The sequence below is a fragment of the Poecilia mexicana genome, unplaced genomic scaffold (assembly GCF_051168715.1).
Source record: "Poecilia mexicana isolate PSO_F unplaced genomic scaffold, ASM5116871v1 scaffold_11, whole genome shotgun sequence".
NCBI lineage: Eukaryota > Metazoa > Chordata > Actinopteri > Cyprinodontiformes > Poeciliidae > Poecilia > Poecilia mexicana.
The window spans coordinates 25,306,866-25,330,082 of NW_028263380.1; the positions used below are offsets into that span (position 1 = coordinate 25,306,866).

At 39.6% G+C, this 23,217-nt stretch overlaps 1 protein-coding gene across 4 annotated transcripts in view; it reads left to right on the forward strand.

The window, feature by feature from the left end:
* Window positions 1-23,217, forward strand: part of pvrl2l (PVR cell adhesion molecule related 2 like) — a 318,248-nt gene that overhangs the window by 143,168 nt on the left and 151,863 nt on the right. For all 4 annotated transcript variants that reach the window (XM_014998419.2, XM_014998496.2, XM_088010488.1 and 1 more), the window contains exons 3-6: window positions 3,148-3,391; window positions 15,728-16,021; window positions 17,468-17,585; window positions 17,708-17,856. In XM_014998419.2, coding sequence (XP_014853905.1) covers window positions 3,148-3,391; window positions 15,728-16,021; window positions 17,468-17,585; window positions 17,708-17,856 — 805 coding nt within the window. The remainder of the gene's footprint in view (window positions 1-3,147; window positions 3,392-15,727; window positions 16,022-17,467; window positions 17,586-17,707; window positions 17,857-23,217) is intronic.

Sequence of the window (23,217 nt, forward strand, 5' to 3'; positions counted from 1 at the left end):
CCAGGTGGTCATATCAAGTTTTCTCCATTACAAATATGTGCAAAACTTTTTGTTATCCTGCTAATGCTGTAAAATGGTAAGACTTTCGTAATTGCAGTGTTTATTTTAAAGTAGAAATGAATTAATATGATACGTGGATAATTCTGCTCACACAGTAATGCGCATTGTCCAAGAAGACCAGTACATACAAAAAGCTCTTATACAAACTGGCATGACTGGTGTGATGTAAAAACATGTTTCCATTGTAATTTTTACAGTTAGCCGGAGGAATGCCGTATTATAAAAACTGACAATAACAATCAGATATTAAACATGCAGCTATGTAGAGGTAAACAAAGCAAACTAATTAATTCTGCAGGAGCTGTGATGGTTTTCGCCACTTTCTGCCCCTTTCCAGTACATTTCATAGAATACATAAACCCCCGCATAAATGAGCTGTTTGCTAGTTCAGTTGGATCTTTAGGGATCTGTTGCCCTCAGGCTGCTGGTTGGAATCAATAGGTAATTTGCTCACATATACAAAATCTGAAATTGCACATAGATTCATTAGTCCTGTGTTTTATTTTCACTGCAATCAACAACTGAACAGGGAGTCTCATCTCCTAATTTGAGATGATATGTGGCGTAGAGTCTGCATCCCTGTCTGTATCCCCCTCTGTTTCTGCGTTATTTTCCCCCTCAGATGTCATTCGTTTAGATGTTTGCTAAATGTGTATTGATGAGCTGTATTCCCTCTCCTTCCTGGACTCCCACTTTAGCCAATATTCGGCTGTCTCTTTGAAAACAGCAGAGAAAAATGAAATCAATGTGGGAAAGCATCACAGTGTTCTCCCTCAGGGCAGAGTCTCTGCAGATATCGATATTTGTCACAATCAGAAATCTCACAAAGAAAAGCTTATAATGGTCCTTGAGAGGGAATCTGTAAGTAAAGCAAATCTTTCATTCAGTCCCGTAAAAGATTTATGTCCCCTTACCCAAAGTGTTTTTTTTTTTTCTTTTTTACCACTTTGGCTAATTTTGGTGCATCTCAGTAACTTGTATCATCAAAAATGTATCTATTTAAGTCATTTCTTTAAAAAAATCCCTAAAATTTCCAAAGTTGTACTGCAATTAACTGAATGTGGCGGATATGTGGCAGGAATAGAAATCTAAAAAAAGAATCAGTAAAGCTATGAGATACATCCATCCAACATTTAGAAGAAGATGCCAGTGAATACATGTCAGGTTCTTGGTGTGAAAGTCCCAAACACACCATCATTACAGTTCTTTGATCAGATTCAAAGTTTCTATGGATGGGAAATTTGCTGCTTTCACCAAGTTGGATTGTTCTATATAGAATAATCCAAATGGGACAGTTAAAGTCCTCTCCCTTGAAGAATCCAAGCAGCTGACAGATGATTGAAGGTTGTCCTGTAGAGCAATCCAATCCAGATGTTTTGTGTAGAGACTTATTAGGCTTATTCCAGCCAATAAATGCAATTCCAATCCTCGAGTGCCACTGTCCTGCAACTTTTCCTCTCTGCTTCAACACACCTGAATCAAACGAATAATTAATGACCAGGCCTTAGCAAAACCTGCTGACATGGAAAGAATGTAATTCAGCCATTTGATTGAAGTGTGTTGGAGCAGGACGCATCCAAAAGTTGCAGGAGAGTCAAACCTGAGGGTTGGAGTCGCAGACTCTGGATCTAGTCTCATACGTTATGCTAAAACAGAGAGATTGTGAGCTAATATTAAAATAGCTCACTACCTACTTTTGTCTTTCTCACAAATGAGGTCAGATCCTCATATTAGAATTAAAAAATACTCTTTAGTTCCAATATTTACATGTTTTTCTTCTCAGATTTCTGTAAAAATTAGCCCATTAAAACTTTCTGTCACGTTACACAAGTCCTAATTCTGTCTGAACACTTCAGTTGATAACAGTTTCACCTCATATTTTAAAAGCACCTGAACTTCTATTTGCTCCTGTACTGAACCGAGATTCAAAGTTAGAAGTTATTTATGAGGTGGCCACATCAACGCTAAATAATTCTGACTTGAGCCTTGACTTCTGATATTTGAAGCAGAGGTATACATTTTCAATGACGCCTCTCTGAGGACTCGATTTATTTATTTACAGATATTTTTATTTACAGTAGCTGGAACTTTGCCCTCATGTGAAAACACACAGAGACAATGAAACACAGCAGTCACCAAGCGCTCACCTATAAGGGTCACTTGTCATTTCTGCTTAAAGAAGCTAAAGTTTGTCCTGAAGCCATTAAGTTCAAAGTTCTTGAAAAATGCAGCACCACTTTTTTTTGTGTTCTGTTTAATGTTTGCACACAATTTCAAATGTAACTGTTGTAAATGTTCCCATTTCGTCTCCATGAATCCATGTAGACTTTCTGTTCTGCATCATGGTGCAGATGGAAAGGCAGGTTTGGTAAGTCTTTCTGATTATATGTTCAGCTGACTGGATAAGTAAGCCATTCAGTGTATTTTAGTGGGAAATGTGTCGCTTTAAGCGAAGCCACTTGATGGTTATAAAGTAGCAGCTAAGAGCCTTTTACTCTCCACCTCCTACACATGTAAACATAAATCACTGGATTCTCTGACGTCAGCTGTCCACGCTGTGAAACCGACTCTGATCTGCACTCTATCAACCTCCTCTGCATCAAAATAACAATGAATGTAGTTAAAACTGTAATAATAAACCGTAAAATGGCAAAATGTTAATTTAGCAGCAGAGGTGGTTGAGGATGATTCTTCCTTTTTTATCATCCATTTACATTTCTTGTTAATGTAACATTTTCATTTCACAACTTAGTAAAACTGATATTTTTAATCAAGGTTTCTATAAATCTGTTTAGCTGGGTAATTGGTCTATCAAATTCAATTTAGTCACTGAATAAAATGTTTCGTTTTAAATGTGGTTCAGTTGTGTTGTCCTTGTTCTCCAAACAAACCCGAAAAGGCCTGTTGGCATTTTTTATTTATTCATATTTAATTATGTAAAACAAATATAAGTCATAAAATGTGTTTTTCCATTGCACAGCAGTTTTTTTAAACTGCTGTGTATTTTGCATACTTTTATTCTCACTCCATTGCCTTGAATTAGCTCATTAATGTTCCAGTGTTTATTAAAACTCTCTGCTCTCCCAGGTATCGTGGATATGGGAACCTGTTGATGGCCAAAGGGACAACATTGCCGTGTACCACCCCACCTATGGGCAGAGTTTTCCCAACGTGGCCTTTAAGGATCGAGTTATTTTTCTCCAAAACAACCTGAGGATCCCGTCCATAAGGATTAAAGACCTGCGCATGTCCGATGCCGGGCGCTACACCTGCGAGTACGCTACGTACCCGTCTGGAAACGAGCAGGGAACCACCACGCTCATAATGCTCGGTGAGTACGCATACCAAACCACAAACAGCTGTTTGTGTCGCTCATTTATGGATAAATATATGCCAGGCCCACATGTGAATGATTAAAGCACCAAAATCCTCCACAGGACTTGTACTTTCCGTCAGCAGAGCTTTGGAGAGGCTTTGAAAAACTTCCTCTTACTGTTCATCTTTCCTCTCCGCCGTCTGATTATCTCTGCGTTTTAAAACAAAACGGTTCCCAACGGACCTGAAGTCTTAGAAGGCTAAAGTTAAAGCACTGCCAAATTGTCTCTGGGTTTATCCTGATAACATGCTGCATAAAATATAAGGATTTCCTGGAAATACTCTTGATTTGACTCCTGGGGTTTCTCCAACTCGCTTTCAGACTGTGAAGGAAGACTCTCAGGTAATTTAGGTAAATGTGCTGATCTGATATGATCAGAGGGTAATTTGGAAGATGAGATGACCTGCAGGTGTTTTATTACAGAACTTCCTACTGTATCACTTATACGTGTTATATGAAGACTGCATAGATTTAGCTTCACCAGCATTTTGTCTTCCTCCTCCTGCCCAGATATTTAAAATGGATGTGCTGTAATTAGTTTTTGACTGAAGCATATGTATTCCTTCTGTATTTGGTGCAGTTTGTTAAAAATTACAACTTGCAGCATGGTGGAAATAAATGTTTCTGTAGCCTTTTCTATTACACAGAGATGCAAGCTCTCTTTTTAAAGGAAGAGATCAAAGATCAAAAATAAAACATAATTTTTTATGAACCTGTTCTCTACTTTAAAACCCAAATATGACAGCAAAACAAACAATTAAAGAAAAAAAAAAGCAATAGATGTTCTGGCACGGTGAAACCTTTTCATACACGCTGGGAGCTGCCTTTACTACATTTCATCCACCAATCAGGCTCAACATTATGGCCACCTGCCTAATGTTGCTTTGGTCGCCGTTCTGCTGCCAAAACAGCCCAAACCTGTTGAGGCGTGGAAGCCTGTGGACCCCCGAAGGTGTACTGCAGTATCTGGCACCAGGATGTTAGCTGCAGAACCTTCTGCCGCGGTCCAAACAATTAAGGCAGTAAATTACAATGACAATGGATACAATGCCACTGCTTCCCATGATGCTCTACCCAGGACCCTAATGCGACGCCATCTTGAAAGTAAACCACCACCATGCTTGTATGTTTAAATTAGCTAATTAGTCCAGTCAGTTGCAAAAGCTTTTTGTTTACAATAACTCTACAAAATGTAAAAAAGACTGGATTTTATTTATGGGAAGTTTTTATTCACTAATGCACATCTACTAAACAACTAGCTATAACTATTTTTCACTTTGGGAATGGGAACACATTCTCACTCCTAAAGAATCACCTGAGTGTTGCTGCTGTCGTTTGGTGTTTGTTGAATGAGAACAGAAACTTTTTGTTTCTGTTTGGAGGAAAACTATTACCTCCAAACATGTAACAGAGTTAAGATCAAATTTAATATGCAACAATCTCTTTACCTTTAATAGACCATAATCCATAATTAGCTGTTTGCTATTTGTCATATTACCTGTAGTATTGTCAGTTGCAGTAATAAACAAGATTTAATAAGGACTCATTGAGAATTAATGTATAACTAATATGAATAAGTGGAAGTTAGTTGATGGTTGATTTGTGTTTCTGAAACTAAAGTGCTACAGTTTGATAGCCAAAACCAATATTTATCTTGTTTGAATTTTTAATACAAGTGTAATAAAATTATCATGTTGATTTAATAATAATAAAAAAATCTTCCTTAATAAGTGATGAGAAGTTGGATTCAGTCCCCCTTCCTGATTATGTATATAATACTCTAACAGGAAGCATCTGCTCCAACATGACAGGAAACCGACAAGAACCAGGACAGAAACCCAACAGGACAGATTAATGATGAGCACAAAGCAGCAGAGCAGGAACTCCTGCTAGAACTGGAACAAATGACAAAATGGCACGAGACGTCCAACGGTTTATAGCTAACGGGACGGTTCAGGGACAGGACAGACAAGTTCCATTATAGTAGAGGGAACAACTGTGACCTGGTACCAGAGGATGGATACTTTAAAGACTGAAAATCTGAGGCACAATTTCAAAACCTTCAGTGCCTTAAAAATTAAATTTATGAAAGCAAATGTAGCGTATTTGAATACTTAAAGTGAACAATATGTGTTGAGGAGCAAAGTCTAAGATGCCAAGTGCTTGTTCAGTGTTCGCTTTTACCCTCTGCATTGTCAGATCTCAGCAGACTGCAAAGCAGCAAACACTTAAAGCCAATAATGGGAGTAGTAGAAAAATGCCACTGAGGCTGGCTGGCGTCTCTGTAGTTTAAACTGAGTGGGTGTTAAAAGGCGACACATTCTTTTTGTAATCTTAGACGGCTTCTTCTATTTATCCATTTGCCTTGTCCAAAGGAGAATGATGCCGGAGTTTTTTCATCTCCAAAATAATAATAAAAATAAAAACTTAGAAGGCTTCGTGCTTAAATAACAAACTGTTCATTTTGTTGTTTCTCTGAAGTGCTGCATGCACACATTAAAAATTAGTCCTGGAAGAACAAGAGCCTCCTACATTCAGCACTCTGCAGAAACAAACGCTCTAACATAATAGACCCTGGGCTGAATAGACAGAGGAGTTTAATATTCTCTAGATGCCTGATGCTTTTATCCATCCCTCATTCTTCAGGGAGAGATGGGATTTTGAATCCTTGTTTTCTATTTTGTTGGTTTATTTTGCAAGAGAACATATTATTAGTCATTTCTGTCACTGAACCAGTCGGTCAAAAAGCTGTTTTTCTATTGTAAAGAGGCAGACGAGAAGATCGTTCCAACGGGGGCTGTGAATAAATTCTTACCTGTTTTTCATATTAAATTCCAGGATATTTTGTCTCCTGCACAAACATCTAATATATTTTTTCCCTCAGTTTATGATATAAATCAGACTAAGCATTTCCTGAATTTTGTCAGCTCGGATTAGAAAAAAAATAATTTCTTGGGGCTAAATTCCAGAATAATTATGGTTTTATAAGAAGCTTTTATTGTACTTCAGAATTTGACATAATTTTTTTTCTGTATTTTGTATAATTGGTTTGTAAACCAAATGACTTTGGCCAGATATTTTGGATATCCTTTAAGTTTTTCATTGTAGTTTACTGAAACTTTGACCCATTCCTCCTAACAGAACCGCTGTAACCGGATCAGGTTTGTGCTTTTTCAGCGTTTCCCACAAATTTTGAGGCATTTTCTGCAGGGCTACTAATAATTAGACCCATAGCTTCTCTGTAATGACATATTTAATTGCATCAGACTATTTTTGCTTGCTGATAAATATGAACATTAATCTAGTTACCTTGTCAAAGTGTTCTCTGTAAATCTACTGAGGGCTGCCTGTCCTAATAATTGACGGTTGCTGTCCATCACCGTCTTCTTTCCTCATTAAAGGTTTAAGACAAAGTGACACGTTTGGTTCACATCCTTGTCTGTTTGTGCAGCATCCGCCATTTTTAAAGTGAAATGAAATGAATAGAAGGGATATTATGTTAGCAGCTGTTTGTATTTTTACAGGAGTGTTTAAGTTGTTTTGACGTCTGTCACGGAGCAGTTGGCCGTTTTCTAAAGAGCATTACATCCTATTCAGAGGGTCAGTAGGTCGTAGGGCTATCCGTCCCAGAGAACTAAGTACACAGAAGATGCATATTTTGTTGTTGTTCTGTAAAAGGAATATGGAGATATTTCCTGGCTTATGCACAGAAGGATCTGGGCTAAGCCTCCCAACTGCTGTTTCTGTTGGCACCAAGTGGAGGCAGACTGGGAAATACCTGCTGGAAAGCTCGGTTGTCTTTTTGTGTGGATCTGAGGCGGTGCCAAACTCCCTGAGACTGAACCTGGCCCGACTGAAAGCATTTGGCAAACTGAATACCTCGAAGTCACTGGAGAACAGTCATATTCTATCTTCTTGGAAATGCAATCCATATGAGCCAATCACATTAGACCCCACGGCTGCTGGAAGCCAATCATATTACGTTGTATTGGATATTGAACCACGGGCTCCCCGATTGTATCATGACTTATTTTAGTATGAATACATAATCCTAACAGCACTTATTGGTTAGAGCAGCACAGCCAGCCAATCTTGTTAGCTCTTGTTGGAGTGTGAATTTAAAAAAATCTCTGGCGTGGCAGTGATTGATGGGATATCATCTTGGATGGGGACCACACGTAATAAGTAGCAGCCAAATATATTGCATCTTATTGAATTTAGCAAAGCCAGCAAGACAGAAATATGATTGCAGGTGAGGGCGAGTGCAGTACATTAGAGGTCTGGTATATGTGCGTTCATACAGCCGCTGTTTCAGACGAGGATGTTAATGTACATTCAGGTGAATGGAGTGGAGCTGACTTCACTGAGGGGAAATAAATGGTGTTTTTTCCTGCTGAATTATTTCAGAAGCTATCCTGTTTGGATTTATTTGTTTGGCTTGCTGGTTGAATTTCTTATAAAGCTGTAGTGGCTGAAGGCGTTTTTTGGTGTGACAAACGTTCCCCTGACAACAGAAGCTGTTAGTTATAGTTGCACACAAAATCACAATCTGGTAAATCTGAGCAAACTCATAATGCATAAGAGGTTTTGGGCGCCGATGAGGCATATAAGCACTGAGAGGAAGTGATCAGGACTTGAGCAAGTTTGACCATTAACCAAGTTATTATGACTAGACCACTTCACCAAACGAGACTGAGTCATTAAATAAATCCTCATGTTGTTGAAGACCCACTCAACAATATATTATCAATAGGGAGACAATGAATAGATAGCACATCAAATGTTGTATCCATCAAAGTCTTGCATCCAGTCCTTTGTGATTGTGATTTTGCACACAATGATATTGCAGTGACTGTTGGACGTTCGACACAATGTGAAGCTCTAGCAGCCATGAGATTTTGCTGCTATGTTTGTATTTGCACTTTTAGACCCATTTCACTTCTCGTCAGTCACATAAATCTCTTTTAGTCCAATTTTAAGTTTGGCGTTGGAACGAATTTGTGCCCAGTCATATCTTCTCCAGCAAGAAAGTCATAAAACGACTGAAAAGCTTCAGGATCGTCCCGGTCGATTCAAAATAGATAAAGAGCCAGAACGTACAGGAAAACATTACCTGGAAGCATCTTTGGTTCCCCCAAGAGGAAATGTTTATTGAAGGCTAAAATCAAACTTTTTTCTGATATATTAACTCAAACAAGACCCGAAGCAGTCATGTTTTTGTAATGTGGGAGAAAGTCGGAGTATCTGGAGAGACCCGGAGATGCACAGGGAGAACATGTGAACTCCATGGAGACTAAAGTAGGTCAGAATTCGAACCCAGGACCTTCTTTTCTACCAGCTGTCCCACCGTGTAGTCTTCTTTTTCCTCTTTTCATTTTTTTTGTTTTTTTAGATTTTCAAATTAAAAGTCAAATTGCTAGAAATGCTTCATTTAACACAAGATGTCAGAATCTGAGCTCACCAGCAGGTTAAAACTACAATAGCAACATCCATCTTGTTTTGTTTGTTACATCTGCAGATGTAAAATAACCACATGATTGAAAGCTTATGCTCATGAAAGGAACCTCAAATTGAGCATAAATAGCCTTTAAATGTGGGACCTTTAGATGTTTCTAATATCTGTGTGGCTTCTTTTTTCTTCTTGCATCTCAGTGATGGTAAAAATGATTTCTAATTAATGCCTTTTAGACGATTGGATGGTTCATTGAGGCCATCTAAATTAATCTCAGGCCCAAGTTATTGTCTGGTAACATTTCCAGAGGCCAGTAATGAGTTGTCAAAACGTTACGCATGCAATGATGCAGGATAAAAGATTCCCATGTTGAATATTCATGTGTTGTTATACGTTGACATGGAGTTCAGACACAAACAGATGTTTTCATGACAACCTGTGTAAATGTGTGCAGGGGGGTGTCAGGCTGAGGGGAGAGTTTTATGAACCCGGGCAGCTGGTGAGACATGGATTCTAAAGCCTTCGCAGGATCTAGAAGCATGTATCGATTTTTGACAATGCATTCAACAAAGTAGAAAATAACAGAATAAATCACCTGACCGCCCTTCATCACAGTACAGCGGTGAGAGATGCCATGTTTAGAAATGGAGAGAGGGAGGAAACATCAATATGTGTCCCCAGCCTTTTGTTTGATCTGCTCTGAAGACGCGGCGCGCTACCAGGCGTCACACGCTGATCAGATTTTCTATTTAAAACCCCACATGATCCTGTTGTTCTACATGATTATTTTTTATTTTGCTGAAACTGCATGGGTCACATTTACCAGCTAACATAAAGCCAGGCTCATGGGTTGCTTTAATCTGATTTGCTAACATATCAGTTTCAATTTTAAGAGCCACACACCAGCGCAGCCCACTAGCCTGGAGGCATCAGGGAGGAAATGGTTGAGTTATCATCAGGGCGAAGGTTCATGTTGTCTTTACCTGGGAAATGTGTTGAGCTGTTTTCTCTACCAAACTGTGTCTTTATCAGTGTTTATATTTGTATTTGTGACTTAATGATTAGCTTCGTTGACCTGTTCTAACATAAATTATGTGCTCATAATGTTAATTATGTACCTACTAATTAAAGTGTGTAGTATACACACATGATTGAGCAAAAGATAGGTGTGTATTTACTAACTATGCAGTGAGTTCCTAGTTGACTGACGCCTGAACTTCAACATGTTTCACTGAAATCTTGTTTCAATTGACAAAATCTTTCCTAATATTACCATGAGTAGCAATGTTACCATCTCAAACTTATCTGAAAATTTTAATCCCATCTGGTGTGAAGTATTAAAAGTAAGTCAGAACTTCTCCCTCAAAATCCACATTTTGTTCACTATTTACAGCATCCAGTTATCTGGAAATGTTTGTTTTTTCCCCCTTAAGATTATAAAATATATTGTTTTTTCCCCCTTAAGATTATAAAATAAATTGTTTTTTCCCTTAAATGTGATGTTTGAGCAACATTTCAAAATTTGTTTGTCACATATATAAAACTGATTTTACTTGCAGGGCTGAGAATAAGCTTATAATGGTTAAACTCTATTATTTGTTCTATTAGGCAAATGTTATTGGAATAGTAGCTTTACCTTTCTTACATTTTTACCAATAATCATAATAAGCTGAACTTGACTGTTTAACTATAATATTGTGTGTATTTAGATTGATCTTATTATATTTTTCTTTATATTATGCTGAATCTACAGTTGTGAATTGGCATCATATAAATAAACTTAATTTAATTATTGCCTGTCAAGTGATGTTACTTTAGATATTTCATTTTATTAGATGAATCATGTCATGTCAGATTAACCATCCAATCTGACAAATAGCCTTTACGTTTAAGATAAACTTACACCATCAGTAGTTGTTTTTTAGTGTATTTTCAGACTATCACCAAAATCCTGTGTGGGTTTTAGTCATTATTAGAATGTGTTGCAGTGTTTGTACAGGAACAAACAGTGTAAATAAATGTAAGCGGGCTTTCCAGCCGTCAGTGAGCTCTGTTTGTTTAACCTAACCGCTGTGCTGATAGAAAACCTCAGGCTGAGGTAAAGAGTCGAAGCTGCTCGATTGGATGCAACGTCACGGAAAGCATCATGGACAGATTCTCCTGACGTCTTTAAGCCTCCAGATCAATCAAAAGCCATTCAGCTGTTCTTTTTTTTTTTTTTCATCCTTTCTGCTCTGTGACTCTTTAAACATATTTCTTCATTTTTCCATCTCACCCTGCATTTGTTACATAATTTAATTACAGCTGTGTCTCGTTTCTATCAGTTTCTCACCTGTTTTATTAGTGTTCTCAGTGCCGTACCCTCATGTTGAGACAATTTCTCCATGTGCTTTTCTATTACAGAGCAACTCTGAAGTCACATGCAAAGAGGGTTAACAGGAAGGAGTAGGAGATGGAATAATAAAATATTTGATAATAAATTCAAGCAGTAGTGGGAATGTAACTTAAAAAAACTGAAATTCTTTCTTAGTTGCATATAGATGGGACAGATGGTGCCGCTCCCCTGTTCTTCTTATGACACTGATTCTCTTTACCACACTCCAGAATTTAATTATCTCCAATAATTACACGTCTCCACCTTGGCTCTGTCACTCATCTTGACAAGAGCCTCACAATAGCAGTTCTGGCTTATTTTAAGTCCGTTCCGGGGAACAAGGCTGAAATGTTTCCTCTCCATCCGTGACGGCTCGCTGTCCTGTCACCTCGGCAGACGGTTCAGGCAGCGAGGTGGAGCCAAACGTCTGGACTCTGGCAGTTCTTCTATAAGAACTCAACAAGATTGAAAAATTTACAACCCCATGATGAAACAGGGGCCAATCTGCGCAGCAGGCAGCAGCTTCGACGTGTCATTGATGCTGGTATCAAAGAAGTGATACATGACACGCAGCACAAAGCCAGAGGCGAGGTTCTGATGTCGAACTCTGACCAGAGTCAGAGCTGCAGGTGATTGACAGGCTCACATCAGAGAGGGAAATTCAGCCGTCTCTTCCAAAACACCAGCGCAGCGCAGAATTAAGAAAAAAAACTGAAAACGAGGAAGGTTTTATCATCTCATTCCGGATTGGATGAGATGTGGCTCCATCAATAAACCGTCCAATTTAAACTGCTTATCAGCAAGCCGACAGGCATGTCGACTGAGCCAAAGATCCTTTAGAGTAAAATCTTTTAGTGATTATCTGTAACTGCTCCAACGGTGCAGTTACATGTGAACATCACTGAATTAGGATACCATTTGAAAAGGTGATTTATTTTGGTCATTTAATTCACAAACTCACAAATAGCTTCTCTACACACAGAGTGGTCTACTTCTGCTGTTTATGTCTGATTGGTGCTTAAAGTAGATCAAAATTCAAATGTTGAATCAGAACAATTAAATATTTTTAATACACAAATATTCTGTTCATGTTATGATCCACACAATAATGCATAAGGTTGCTGCTGTATCCAGGTATAATCATGGAAAGTTTAGTGGAAGTAAAAAGTTTGGTGGAAAAGAGTAAACAGGAAATAACAGCTTTAATGATCTTTAATGAGAAGCAGAGCTTGAAAATTTATGAAATCATAACAATTATGGGAATAAATGAGAATTTTGCTGAATTAACAGGACTCTGGAGGTCATTTAATCAAGATGTTATGTCTAACCATAAATATGATCATTTAGTTTTTTATGTAGACAGACATCCATGTGAAATTTGCTAGTGAAACATGCCGTCTTAAATCACATCCATCTACTCAATCATATAAGTAAAACTGAAGTTTATGGCATTGATGACCTGAGCTGTGTGGATTAATAATGATCCAGGGTTTTAGACATCATGTTTGTATGAGGCGATAAATGAACAGTTCATGTAGAGGGCATTACTTTATTACTACGAATAATAAATATACTGAAGTGTTTCCGTCAACTACAAGTTTGTTTGTGACAGAAAGGCCAGATGGGCATCTCTCAGAATATAATGAAACAAAAGTCGCGTGAACTCTGGGAAAATATTACATGTTTTTAATTTAATTTGATTAGAAATTACATGTTAAAAACATTTCTACTGTTTGCCATCGGTTCACTATGCCAAAAGTACCAATACTGGCTCTAGTAACCAGGGCATCACTGGTTGATTGTCCAGAGGAAGACGAGACGCCACAGCTGATGAAGGTCATTATTAAACCAACAGAAGCTCATCGGCCCCATGTCACATCGCAGTGATGCACAGAGAGACGCAACCAAGTTATCAGCGCAGACCGTACAGGACATGGACGTACGTTTTAAGATTTTCATCAGGAATCATCTAAATTAACCAAAAGTAAGATTAAATATATCTATTCCATGCTCTAAATGTCTGAGTTCTGTTTTTAAATTAAATGAGTGAGATAAAAAAGCAACTTTTTGAGGATATTCTAATTTATTGCGACACAGCTGTATGTTTGAGACACCAGATGGCTGCTGTTCTTCTTGCAGCGATAAGACAGCCTGTTGGAAATGTGCTTCCACACACCTGAATGACTCGGATTAATCAAAGTGAAATCCTCTAATTTGAAGGAACTATTTGCCCAAACTTTATATCAACATGTAAGGAAACCAGACTCTGCAGATGCCACTTGTTATATGTCGTGCATCAAATATGAAAAGGATACAGAGATGTGTGCATGAATATAAAGAGATGCTCTCACCTCTGGTGGCTGGTTTTAGCTCAGGAACTTTAAATATATGATATCTAGAGAACATTATTCACACATTTGTGTCATCGCATTTGCATTCCTGTAATGCTGTTTTTACCAGTCAGGACAGATCATCAGTTTCAGGTCTGGAAGCTGTGCCTGGTTTACACGGCAAGAATGTAAAATTGTCGGCCGATTTTCAAAACCTGACGCACCTCACACATGTTAATAAAAAAATCGCAGGTATAACAGGCTTTGTCATACAATACAATCACATGGCAGAGAGCACAACACACACACAGACCGATTTCACACACACACATTCACATACCAGACGCCACATTTCACAGAACTCATCATGAGTTCAGCGTAAACAAGCATGGCTGACTGGGAAGAAGCAGTGGTGATAGTTTGAACTATTTTTAACAGAGAAACAGGACAGAAGTTCTCTGTCCACCGGACTTTCTGGTGCACCATGGCATTTATTTTGGATTCCCCTCTGTGTTTCTGTCACATTCAACAGGTCGTGTTCTTGTTCGTCCTCGGAGGAAACCACACCCTGTGAAATCGAGTCAAGATGATCCAACATGTTGAATATCCCTGATTTTAGATCAAAGAGATCCCAATGTCCAAACAGGACCAGATCTCTCTCAACACGCCTCACCCTGCAGAAATCTCTCTTGAGATTAAGTTAAGAGCCATCCTGATAATCAGGGCATTCTTAAGATTGTCAGGAAATTGGCATAAAGGTCTTCCTGTGTGAACCAGGCTTTCACTCTGTGGGTCTTAATGGCCCTGCAGCTTTACTTTCCTGACTGGAGGATTTCTAAGGACCAGCTGAGAACTGTTTTGTTTTCTCAGGCTTTTATGTCATGATTTTACTGTCTTTGTTATGCTTCTTTTCTCACTTTGTGCATTTTGGTTGTGATTTTTGTTGTACAGCATCTTTTTGACTTTGATTCAACAAAATGTGCTTTATAAATTAACTTTACTAACTTACTAGAGGAGTTACTTTTTCGATAAAAATCTTCTTTGTTCAACTGTGACACTTCCAGAAGAACAGGTCACTTCTAGAGGAGCAGGTCATGTTTGCACAAAGGAAACAAACCCAAACTGGACTGACAGAAATAACAGCAGCAGTTTTTCCTTTTGGCTCTGAAGTGTTCCTGTGTTCCCTTGAAGGTCAGACTGTGAAGACTGTTTGCTGCTGGCAGACAGCTGAACTTGATGTGAGAAAGCCGCCATTTATTTTGTCCCTGGGAGCAAAGCGCTGTTATTTGGTCATTGTACTTCACTTTTAAACAATCTTTTGGTTTAATATGCGTTTCATTTGTCTTAATAGTTTTTTTTTATTGCAAATGCATATTGATGAGAGGGCCTTTGAGATCTCAAGATGTTAAGGGCATTATAAAAAAATTATTTAATTTATTAGCAAAAGTATAACAGCAGGAATACCAATAATGATCTCATTCAAGATGTTTCCCCCACTATGAGATGAAGTTACTGCAGTGAAAATACATTTAAAAATTCAGGGTCCAAACAAAAGAAGAGAACATTGTAAAGTTTTGGTGGTTCAATGTGGCATTTTTTTAAGTGTTATTGCAATATGGCATTCAATTTCCAAAATTGTTTTCTGTTGTAATAATTGTGTATTATATTGAAACTTTGCTGGTGCATTGGTGGTATTTTACTACTTTCATGCCCTAAAATGATTAAAAAAGTTTAATATTTACTGTATTTATTAATTGGTTTTGTAAGTTTTTTTGTAAAATTTTCTAACTTGGATATTTTTTGTGTGTTTTTATGCAGCGTTATCAGTTTGCACCAAAGTATTAGTCAAAATCATGCAATATTCCTTGATTTGTTCTTTGAATTCAAGCTGAAAGCTAAAGCAAAGTAGAGAAAGTATAAACACATGAAACTGATAATCTTTTCCTCTTTCTCTCCATCTCTTCCTTCTTTCTTCCTTTCTCAACTCTTTTACACAAACTGTTTTTTTTTTGTTTTTTTTTTACCTTTTTCATTCTGTGCCACTCTTTTTGGATTTTGGACCATCTGTGTTCTTATCGCCACGGTTTCTCTTCCCCTCTTTGCTCCCACCTTCTCCCCATTTTCTGCGACGCCAGCCAAGCCCAAGAACTCGGCCAAAGCCGTGACGGTCCAGGCTGGCAGCAAGTCGGTGATGGTGGCCCACTGCGAGGCTGCGGACGGGAAACCGGCCGCCACCATCAAGTGGCTGGCATCGGTCGGCGGCAACCACTCCACCAGCTCCACGAACGGGCCGGACGGCACAGTGACGGTTCGGAGCGAGTACAGGCTGGTCCCGACGGCGGAGGACAACGGCAGAGAGGTGACCTGTCTGGTCGACCAGAAGACCCAGGACCGGCCGTGGACTGAGGTTCTGAAGCTCTCAGTGGAGTGTAAGTTACATAAAACAAACACTGAGTCAAACACAGATTCTTCTTCACAGAGGCAGAAAACGACCGACGAGGGGTTTGAATCAGTCGTATGTAGGGTGAAAATAAGTTATTGCATTATAGTTCAATTAGAAATGCACCAATCCACTTTTTTCACTTCCAATCTGATATCTTTTAAGTTGTAAAAACTTGACAGATTGTTCAGTTTTTTTTATCAAAACATTCACAGTGAATCACTTCGACATTCAAGCTGCCCATCAGACTGTTGGTAGCAGTGACTGAATGCACATAAACAAAAACCATATAAAGTTCTGTCTTCATGCAGCAACATAGGAAGGAAACGCTTCCCGCTGAACGTCCTGCTCATCTTTAATAGGATGTTAGAGGCCGATTCAGCATGAATATAAGTGAGACGTGTGATAAACATGAGCTGCATAAATACGTGGGAAACAGCATGCAGCCATGCATGTATAAAGAATGCATGGTTGCAAAAGCATGAAGGGCAGAATGTCCCAAAGCTCAGATTGATTGTAAATTTAACACATTTTCTCCTCACTTTTGATTTTCAGAGGAAAGGTCGACATTCGTCAGTTGTTCTTATTGAGATTTTTATGAGCTGCAGTTGGAGATCAGCTGTCTGAAGGCCATTTTACTGGAGCTGTGATGCAACATGTGGACACATCATGAACTCATGTCTTATTTTCTCACATTTCTTCCTTATTTGACCCTCACCACAAACATTGTGTTGTTTCAAATAAAATGGCCCAACAGGAGAGTGCAAAAGTATTTGCACCTTTGGACCTTTCCAGAATTCATTAAGTTAGTCACAAACCTTCAAGTACTTCATCTGCATTTTATGTCACATATTAAGACAAAGCACCACAAAATGTTTTTATTATTGAATTAAACATTTTAAAGTGTGGCATTCATTTGTATTCAGATCTACAGACTTATTTTATTCTGCTCAATTACGTGTCTGAATATTCATGTCCACGTTTCACCTCAAACTGATGGATTTAGGTCTGAACTACACCAGCAGATGGATATGCTTTGATCTAAAGCGTATATATATTTCTGCTGGAAGTATCTCCACAGCATGATGCTTCCACCACCATGCTTTACCATGGGGATGGTGTGTTCACGTATACTGGCAAACTGCAAAACTTCCTTTTATTTGTTTCAAAACTGCCTTTCTTCTTGCAAGTCTTCAATAAAGACGGAGAGTTACCCTGAAATTCACCCATCTTTGCAGCTCCCTCAGAAACTTTCCCCTGATAAAACGGAAACCTTAAAACACCAGGAGCAACCAGACACAACCATCACAGAAACTGTGCCAATGTTTAAAAAGTTAAACCGCATCAGTCTGTAAAACAATGAACAGGACTGCACTGTGAAAGGTGTCAAATGATCCGTTTGTTTATTGTAATTAAGCACAGCTTTCACTTCCAGACCCTCCCACCGTCACCATCGACGGTTACGACCACAACTGGTACGTTGGTCGCTCTGACGCGGTTCTGTTCTGCCATGCCACGGCCAACCCCGAGCCCACCACCATCACCTGGACAACGTGAGCAGCACACACTGCACATCTAGACAGCACAGATTAACCTGTAAAGTCCAGCAGATGGACGACGGGTGGCTCTGTCCTCGTATTAACCCCGTCCTGTCTTCCTGCTTGGTCGTTCCCAGGGCTTCGGGCTCGCTGCCGGACACGGTGGTGGTGGAGCAAAACAAGCTGACGGTGAGGAAGGTGGACGACGCCGTCAACACCACCTTCACCTGCGAGGTCAAGAACAAGCACGGCGCCAGCAGGAAAACGCTCACCACGTTCGTCATCGGTGAGTCCGAACAAAACCTCCCAAACACACAAAGACGCCGTTAACACCAAACCCCACATCCGCCGTTTCTGCAGCGCAACTTGATGCAGAAAAACGTTTGAAGGCTCAACATGTCCTCCACCCTCCCCCACCACTCACACACACCTGCACACATGCATGCAGATTTCATTTTTGGAAACTCTCACATGCTGGGATCAGAGCTGATCTGATCGCTGTGGGGGTTCTGATCTGTTTGCTGCTCGCTGTCAGCAGGGGCCGGCGGAGGCTTTTGATTGGCTATTTCCCCACAGTAGGGCCAAATTGCACGATAAGGGCCAATACTTGTAACTTTTAAAATGAAATCTATGTGCTGAAGTTGAGTCTGTGCAGCCAGAACTCAGCTGGAGGTGATTAACTGTGAAGGAGGCCGTTATCGCACTGCCTTGGCCCTGCGGTGGACGCTCCGGTGTTGGGATTGTTTTGGGATTTCTACATTTTTCCAAAGGGTTCAAGTTGGTGTGAGCCAGTTTGCAGAGGTTTGCTTTTCTTTCTTACCCTTTTCCCACCTTCCATCAGCAACAAATACATTTACTAACACTTTCCTGAAGTTCTTATCTCCTTTTTCCTTTCCTGTCTCATGACGTTTCTGGATCAGGGTTGGTTTTGCTCTTGGGTTTGACCGTTGCTGTCTTGGTTGGGACTTTCTTTCACAAACTGATCAAACACGTCCACAAACTGAAACTCTCCATGATGAAGGTGTCAGAAGTTGTGTTGATTTCTCCTCGATTTGCTTTCAGTGTTGCACTCAACAGCTTCTCTATTGGTGAAAATCCTTTTCTTTGTCAGAGGAATTAGATGGATTATCACTATATTGAGCTTCACAACAAGACATGATTAAAACTAACATATTCTCTTTAACCAAATGACAGCGAGGAATCTACATTTAGAAAATCCGTGGGAAATCTGAGCCGCAGATTTGAATTGTTCTTTTGCAGAAAACAAAGCTCCCTTTCAGCCGGGCGGTGTGCAGGGTGTGTGGGAGGTTCGGAAGTGGCTTAGCCGCTCCTGTTCTCGCTGGAAGCACAGCATTGTGGCCGACTCAGAGTATCACCAAGTCAATGCTTTCTTCTTCCAGCACATCTCAACAAAATCCCTTTCAGACACATGTAAAACCCCCGCTCAGTCCATACACAGGCTCGCCCAACACTTTTAGGGCCTTGCAGAAACAGTTTTCATCTTTTTGTATCTGAGATCAAGGCCGAGCTTTGTGATTCATCCTCCTCTGTGCTGAATGTGTCGTCTGTTTCATGGCTTCTGTTACAGTAAGTAGATGGTGTAAAGTGAACTCTGTTAAAGAAGGTGAGTACCAGAGGCGGTGGGCTGACCCAACACTTTGTGTGAGTGAAGATGATAAAAGGAACTGTTGGAGTAAGAGTAACTTGATTTGTGCTGAAGTCAACGCTGTGGCATGTTTCTGTATACAGGCGCTTCTGAAAAGATTTTCTTCTGCTCACTAACTAGTAAACTGCCTTTCTGTGCTGTGAGGATGCAGTAACATTAGACATTGTGGATAAAAGAGATTAGTTTATCCTCCTTGTTCGGATGTAATGCACAGCTGACTGACGGCTCGCTTCACGTTTGGGGAAAACGCTTCACTGTCATCTTATTTTAAAAGTTTAAACAGAAAGTGAAAATAAAACATCTGGTCCCACTTCGCAAAAACAACTAGCATTTTTAATAACTACTGAATAATTAATAAACCTGTTATTAATCAAGCTCTCACATCCTTCTAGACAACTGCACAGTAGCTTTTAATTGCATGTAATGAGATGAAATAATGAATCACAGCAGCTCATTAAAGTAGCTTAGAGGCTGTGAAGACCTTTGATTGCTGCTGTGTAATATGAGCGAACATTAAATGTTTATTTAGCAGCTGAAAGATGCACAACACTTGTAGATATTGTGTTCATGTACAAGTAAACAGACCTGGTTAGTCTTATGGCATTAGTGATGCAGCACCAATCATGGCTCTGAATTTTCCCGTTTTAGTCAGTCTGTAAATGCATCAACGGTCAGAATCAGACTGAAGGTTAGGAATTTATTTGGTGCATAAATGTTGATGCTGTTATTTTCTGTTGGATTTTCTGGTCTCCTGGTTTTGCTTTTGAGTTGATCCTGATATCCAGATTTGAATAATCTGCAAGTATCGATATTTTCTGACCCAGGATTCGTTCACTTAAGTGTTTGATTTTGTTTTGTTTATTTTTTTTCCTTGTTTTGTATATTTTCACTTAAAAAACCCATCACCAATAATAGCTCCACTGCTACTTGTGGTGCTGATTTATTCAGCTGTACTTATATTTACCAGATTGATATGAATGTAATTAGTTTACATAACCATCCAGAAACTTGTTTCTGGCTCGTTAACGTTCCTCGTTTCGGCTGAGCTGCTGAATTCCAGCTGCGGTGATGATCTTCGTGGTTATCGTGGGTCGACCCACCACTCTGATTCATATTCATCATTTTGTTGCATTGGCTCAGGAGAAGTCCCAGCACTCCAGATGGCCGGTCTGCCACTGGTAGTGAGTCACAGTGAGAACGCATCATTTATTTCACCTTTCCAAAGGATCAGCAGCACAAGGCTGAGTGACTCATTCAGACCCGCCAACAGTTCAGCCACTAAATGCTCAAAGGAAGCATCTTGTTGGTGACACACGCTTCAGTCCTTCATGTCGGCTTTCTTGGACAACTTCTATTTATTTCCTTCTATGCCCAGTTAAACACCACAGAGAAACGCTGGAGCAGTGAAGCAGCACTTTGGTATTTTCTCTATTTTATATGTATTTTGTTGACGTAACAACCAATCACAAGATTTTCTTTTCTTAGCAACCATCAAAGTATCACCAGATTCATCTGCTAGCTTAGTACCATCACAGCAACCACTTTATATCTGATGTGATGCATTCAGATGCAGAACATTCGGTATTGCTGTCAATCTTCTGTAGAAGCAGAAAAATGAATAGTGGTGTATGTGGAGTATCTGGGTTTTTCATGTGTTTTATGGAAAAAATGACACGCCTGTTATGAAAAAGAAGAAAATTACAGTTGAGGACGTCCTGGCTGTTGAGGTTCCTGTTCTGGAAACTGAAAGAGGTCAATGATCATCTTTGCAGTCCAATTCAGTACAATAACAACACATTCTGATGTGCCCAAACCAAATGTATTTCTATACGTTCCAGTTCTGTTCAGAATTAATCCAATTATGATCCTATTACATAGAGCAGAGGGGTCCGACGTACAGTTTGGGATTTCTTTAATGGCCCCAGGAGTCGTTTAGTGTGCAGGAAGTCGATGCAGATCTACTTTTTAATAAAAACTGGTGTGAAATTTTCACTGAGAACTAAAAAACCGCCTAAGTTGGAAAGAAGCACAAACTCATTTTCTCTCAGGTTCCTCAGATTGTGAAACACTTTTACTCAGAAGCTGATGTGGCTAAATAAAGCAAGACATTTTAAGGGGAAATCTGCAATGTTTAATTTTTTTGTAGAAATTACACTATTTATTTATTTGTGCATTTAGTTTCTTGCCAAACAGGTAAAAAATATATACAAATGTTAAAAATAATATCATTTTTCTGACCCACAACTAGCTTTTTGATCCCACAAGTGATCAGTTTGGTCACTCCTGATATTGAGTCAGATTTGCTACATCAGTGATTGCAAAATAAAACAGAAAGTTAAAGGACTGAAAAAGGAATAGCATTACATCAAAGTCTCATTTGGAATAAAACTCTCATCCCAAATAACCCAAAATGTCCTGGACACCCTGAGGATGCAGCGATGACTCGTTGCCATCAGACAGTTTTCACTGGATTAGGCTTTACGGTCGCAGTTAGAGCCTCTTTGCAGGAATTGTCCCAAATCTCCTTTTTGGGTGTTAAACCTGCTCTTCATCCTCTGTATCTGAACTTTACAAATACTCTCTCTTTCCCCCAACTAATCACACCTAAATGGAAACCAGAACCTCTTTGTTAGCCTCCTTCATGTCAATTAATAAGACGAACTAATTGAGATGATTCTGTTCCTGCCAGGAAAGAGAGTACCAACCCCTATTAAAACTGAAAGGACACGACTTAAACCATGAGAGTCAGATGGATTGAAGATATCATTAAGGCTCTGAGAATGAAATCATAAGTGTGTCCGATCTTATCTCTGGCACTGAGTGACCACTAGCAGAAATTGTTGAACCTTTTTACCTCACATCCTTTCTCCTGCTTCAACTTCTGAGACACAACGTTGTTTTTAGAATGGTGCTTTTTTCCGAGGTCGGGCACCATGAATGTATCGAGCCAATTACCTCAACAGAAGACACGCTTCGGATGAGGGAGAAAATCATTACCATTGACCCTTGGACAAACACAGTCGGCTGCTTTAAAGGTCAGAGTGGTTATCTGCTGCTGTTGAAGCTGCAAATGAGTAAAATGTTGCTTTAGCCGCCTAAAAGCTGCTGAATGCCGCAACAGGAAGTGACTTTATGTGGGTTTTTGTTTTGGAGCTGGCATCCTGAAAAGCTTTTTGATTTTTTAAACTGTTCCTTAGACTGAAGCATCTTTTCAGCACAAGATAAACAAAGTTGTTCATGAAATCACTCAACTAAAATGTGTAAAAAGTTTAGATAAGAATACACTTTTAAAAATCTCAGAAACATTATGGAACCTCGTATTTAGCCAATGACGGAACAGGAGAAAACACTTTGCTAGTGTAAGGTCAGTTTTCCTAGATTATTGTCTTGAACAGCTCAGGGAGGAGATTGATGTTTTCACACCATGCTGCTACAACAGGGTCACACTTTTAACAAATATATAAAAAACATTTTTTTAAATAAAAGTTGACGCTGCCGCGATCCGTTAGCGGTTCCTCTCTGTTCTGTTACATGTTTGATGGAAGCCTCATGCCGTCTGCCATTGCCCCCCCCCACACACACACACAAACCCCCATCAGACCACAGGGCAGCACAGTAAGACGGGGCTGATGAGGAAGAAGGATGGAAAGTGGTTGTGGAAGCAGAAGTGGGTCTGAAGGAGGGGTTTGATGGCACTGGGAGGCATTTTCAGAGCCCTAATAAAATGACTCTCACTCACCTCCATATTGTCCATCTCTCTCATCTATACTGAGCTCTCAGGAGTAAGTGCCTCTGTAATGCAACAAGAAATTTTAGTGTTTTTGCTGACAGGAGTGAAATGTACCCTCCTCCCTCTTCTTATGCACAAACACCCCCCACCTCCACCCCGCACCCAAACCCCATCCGTCAACGTCTGCATCGTGCCAGCTATGCATGGCTCGCTTGGTTTCCACGGCGCCAGCTGGATCTGCCCAGGGCAGC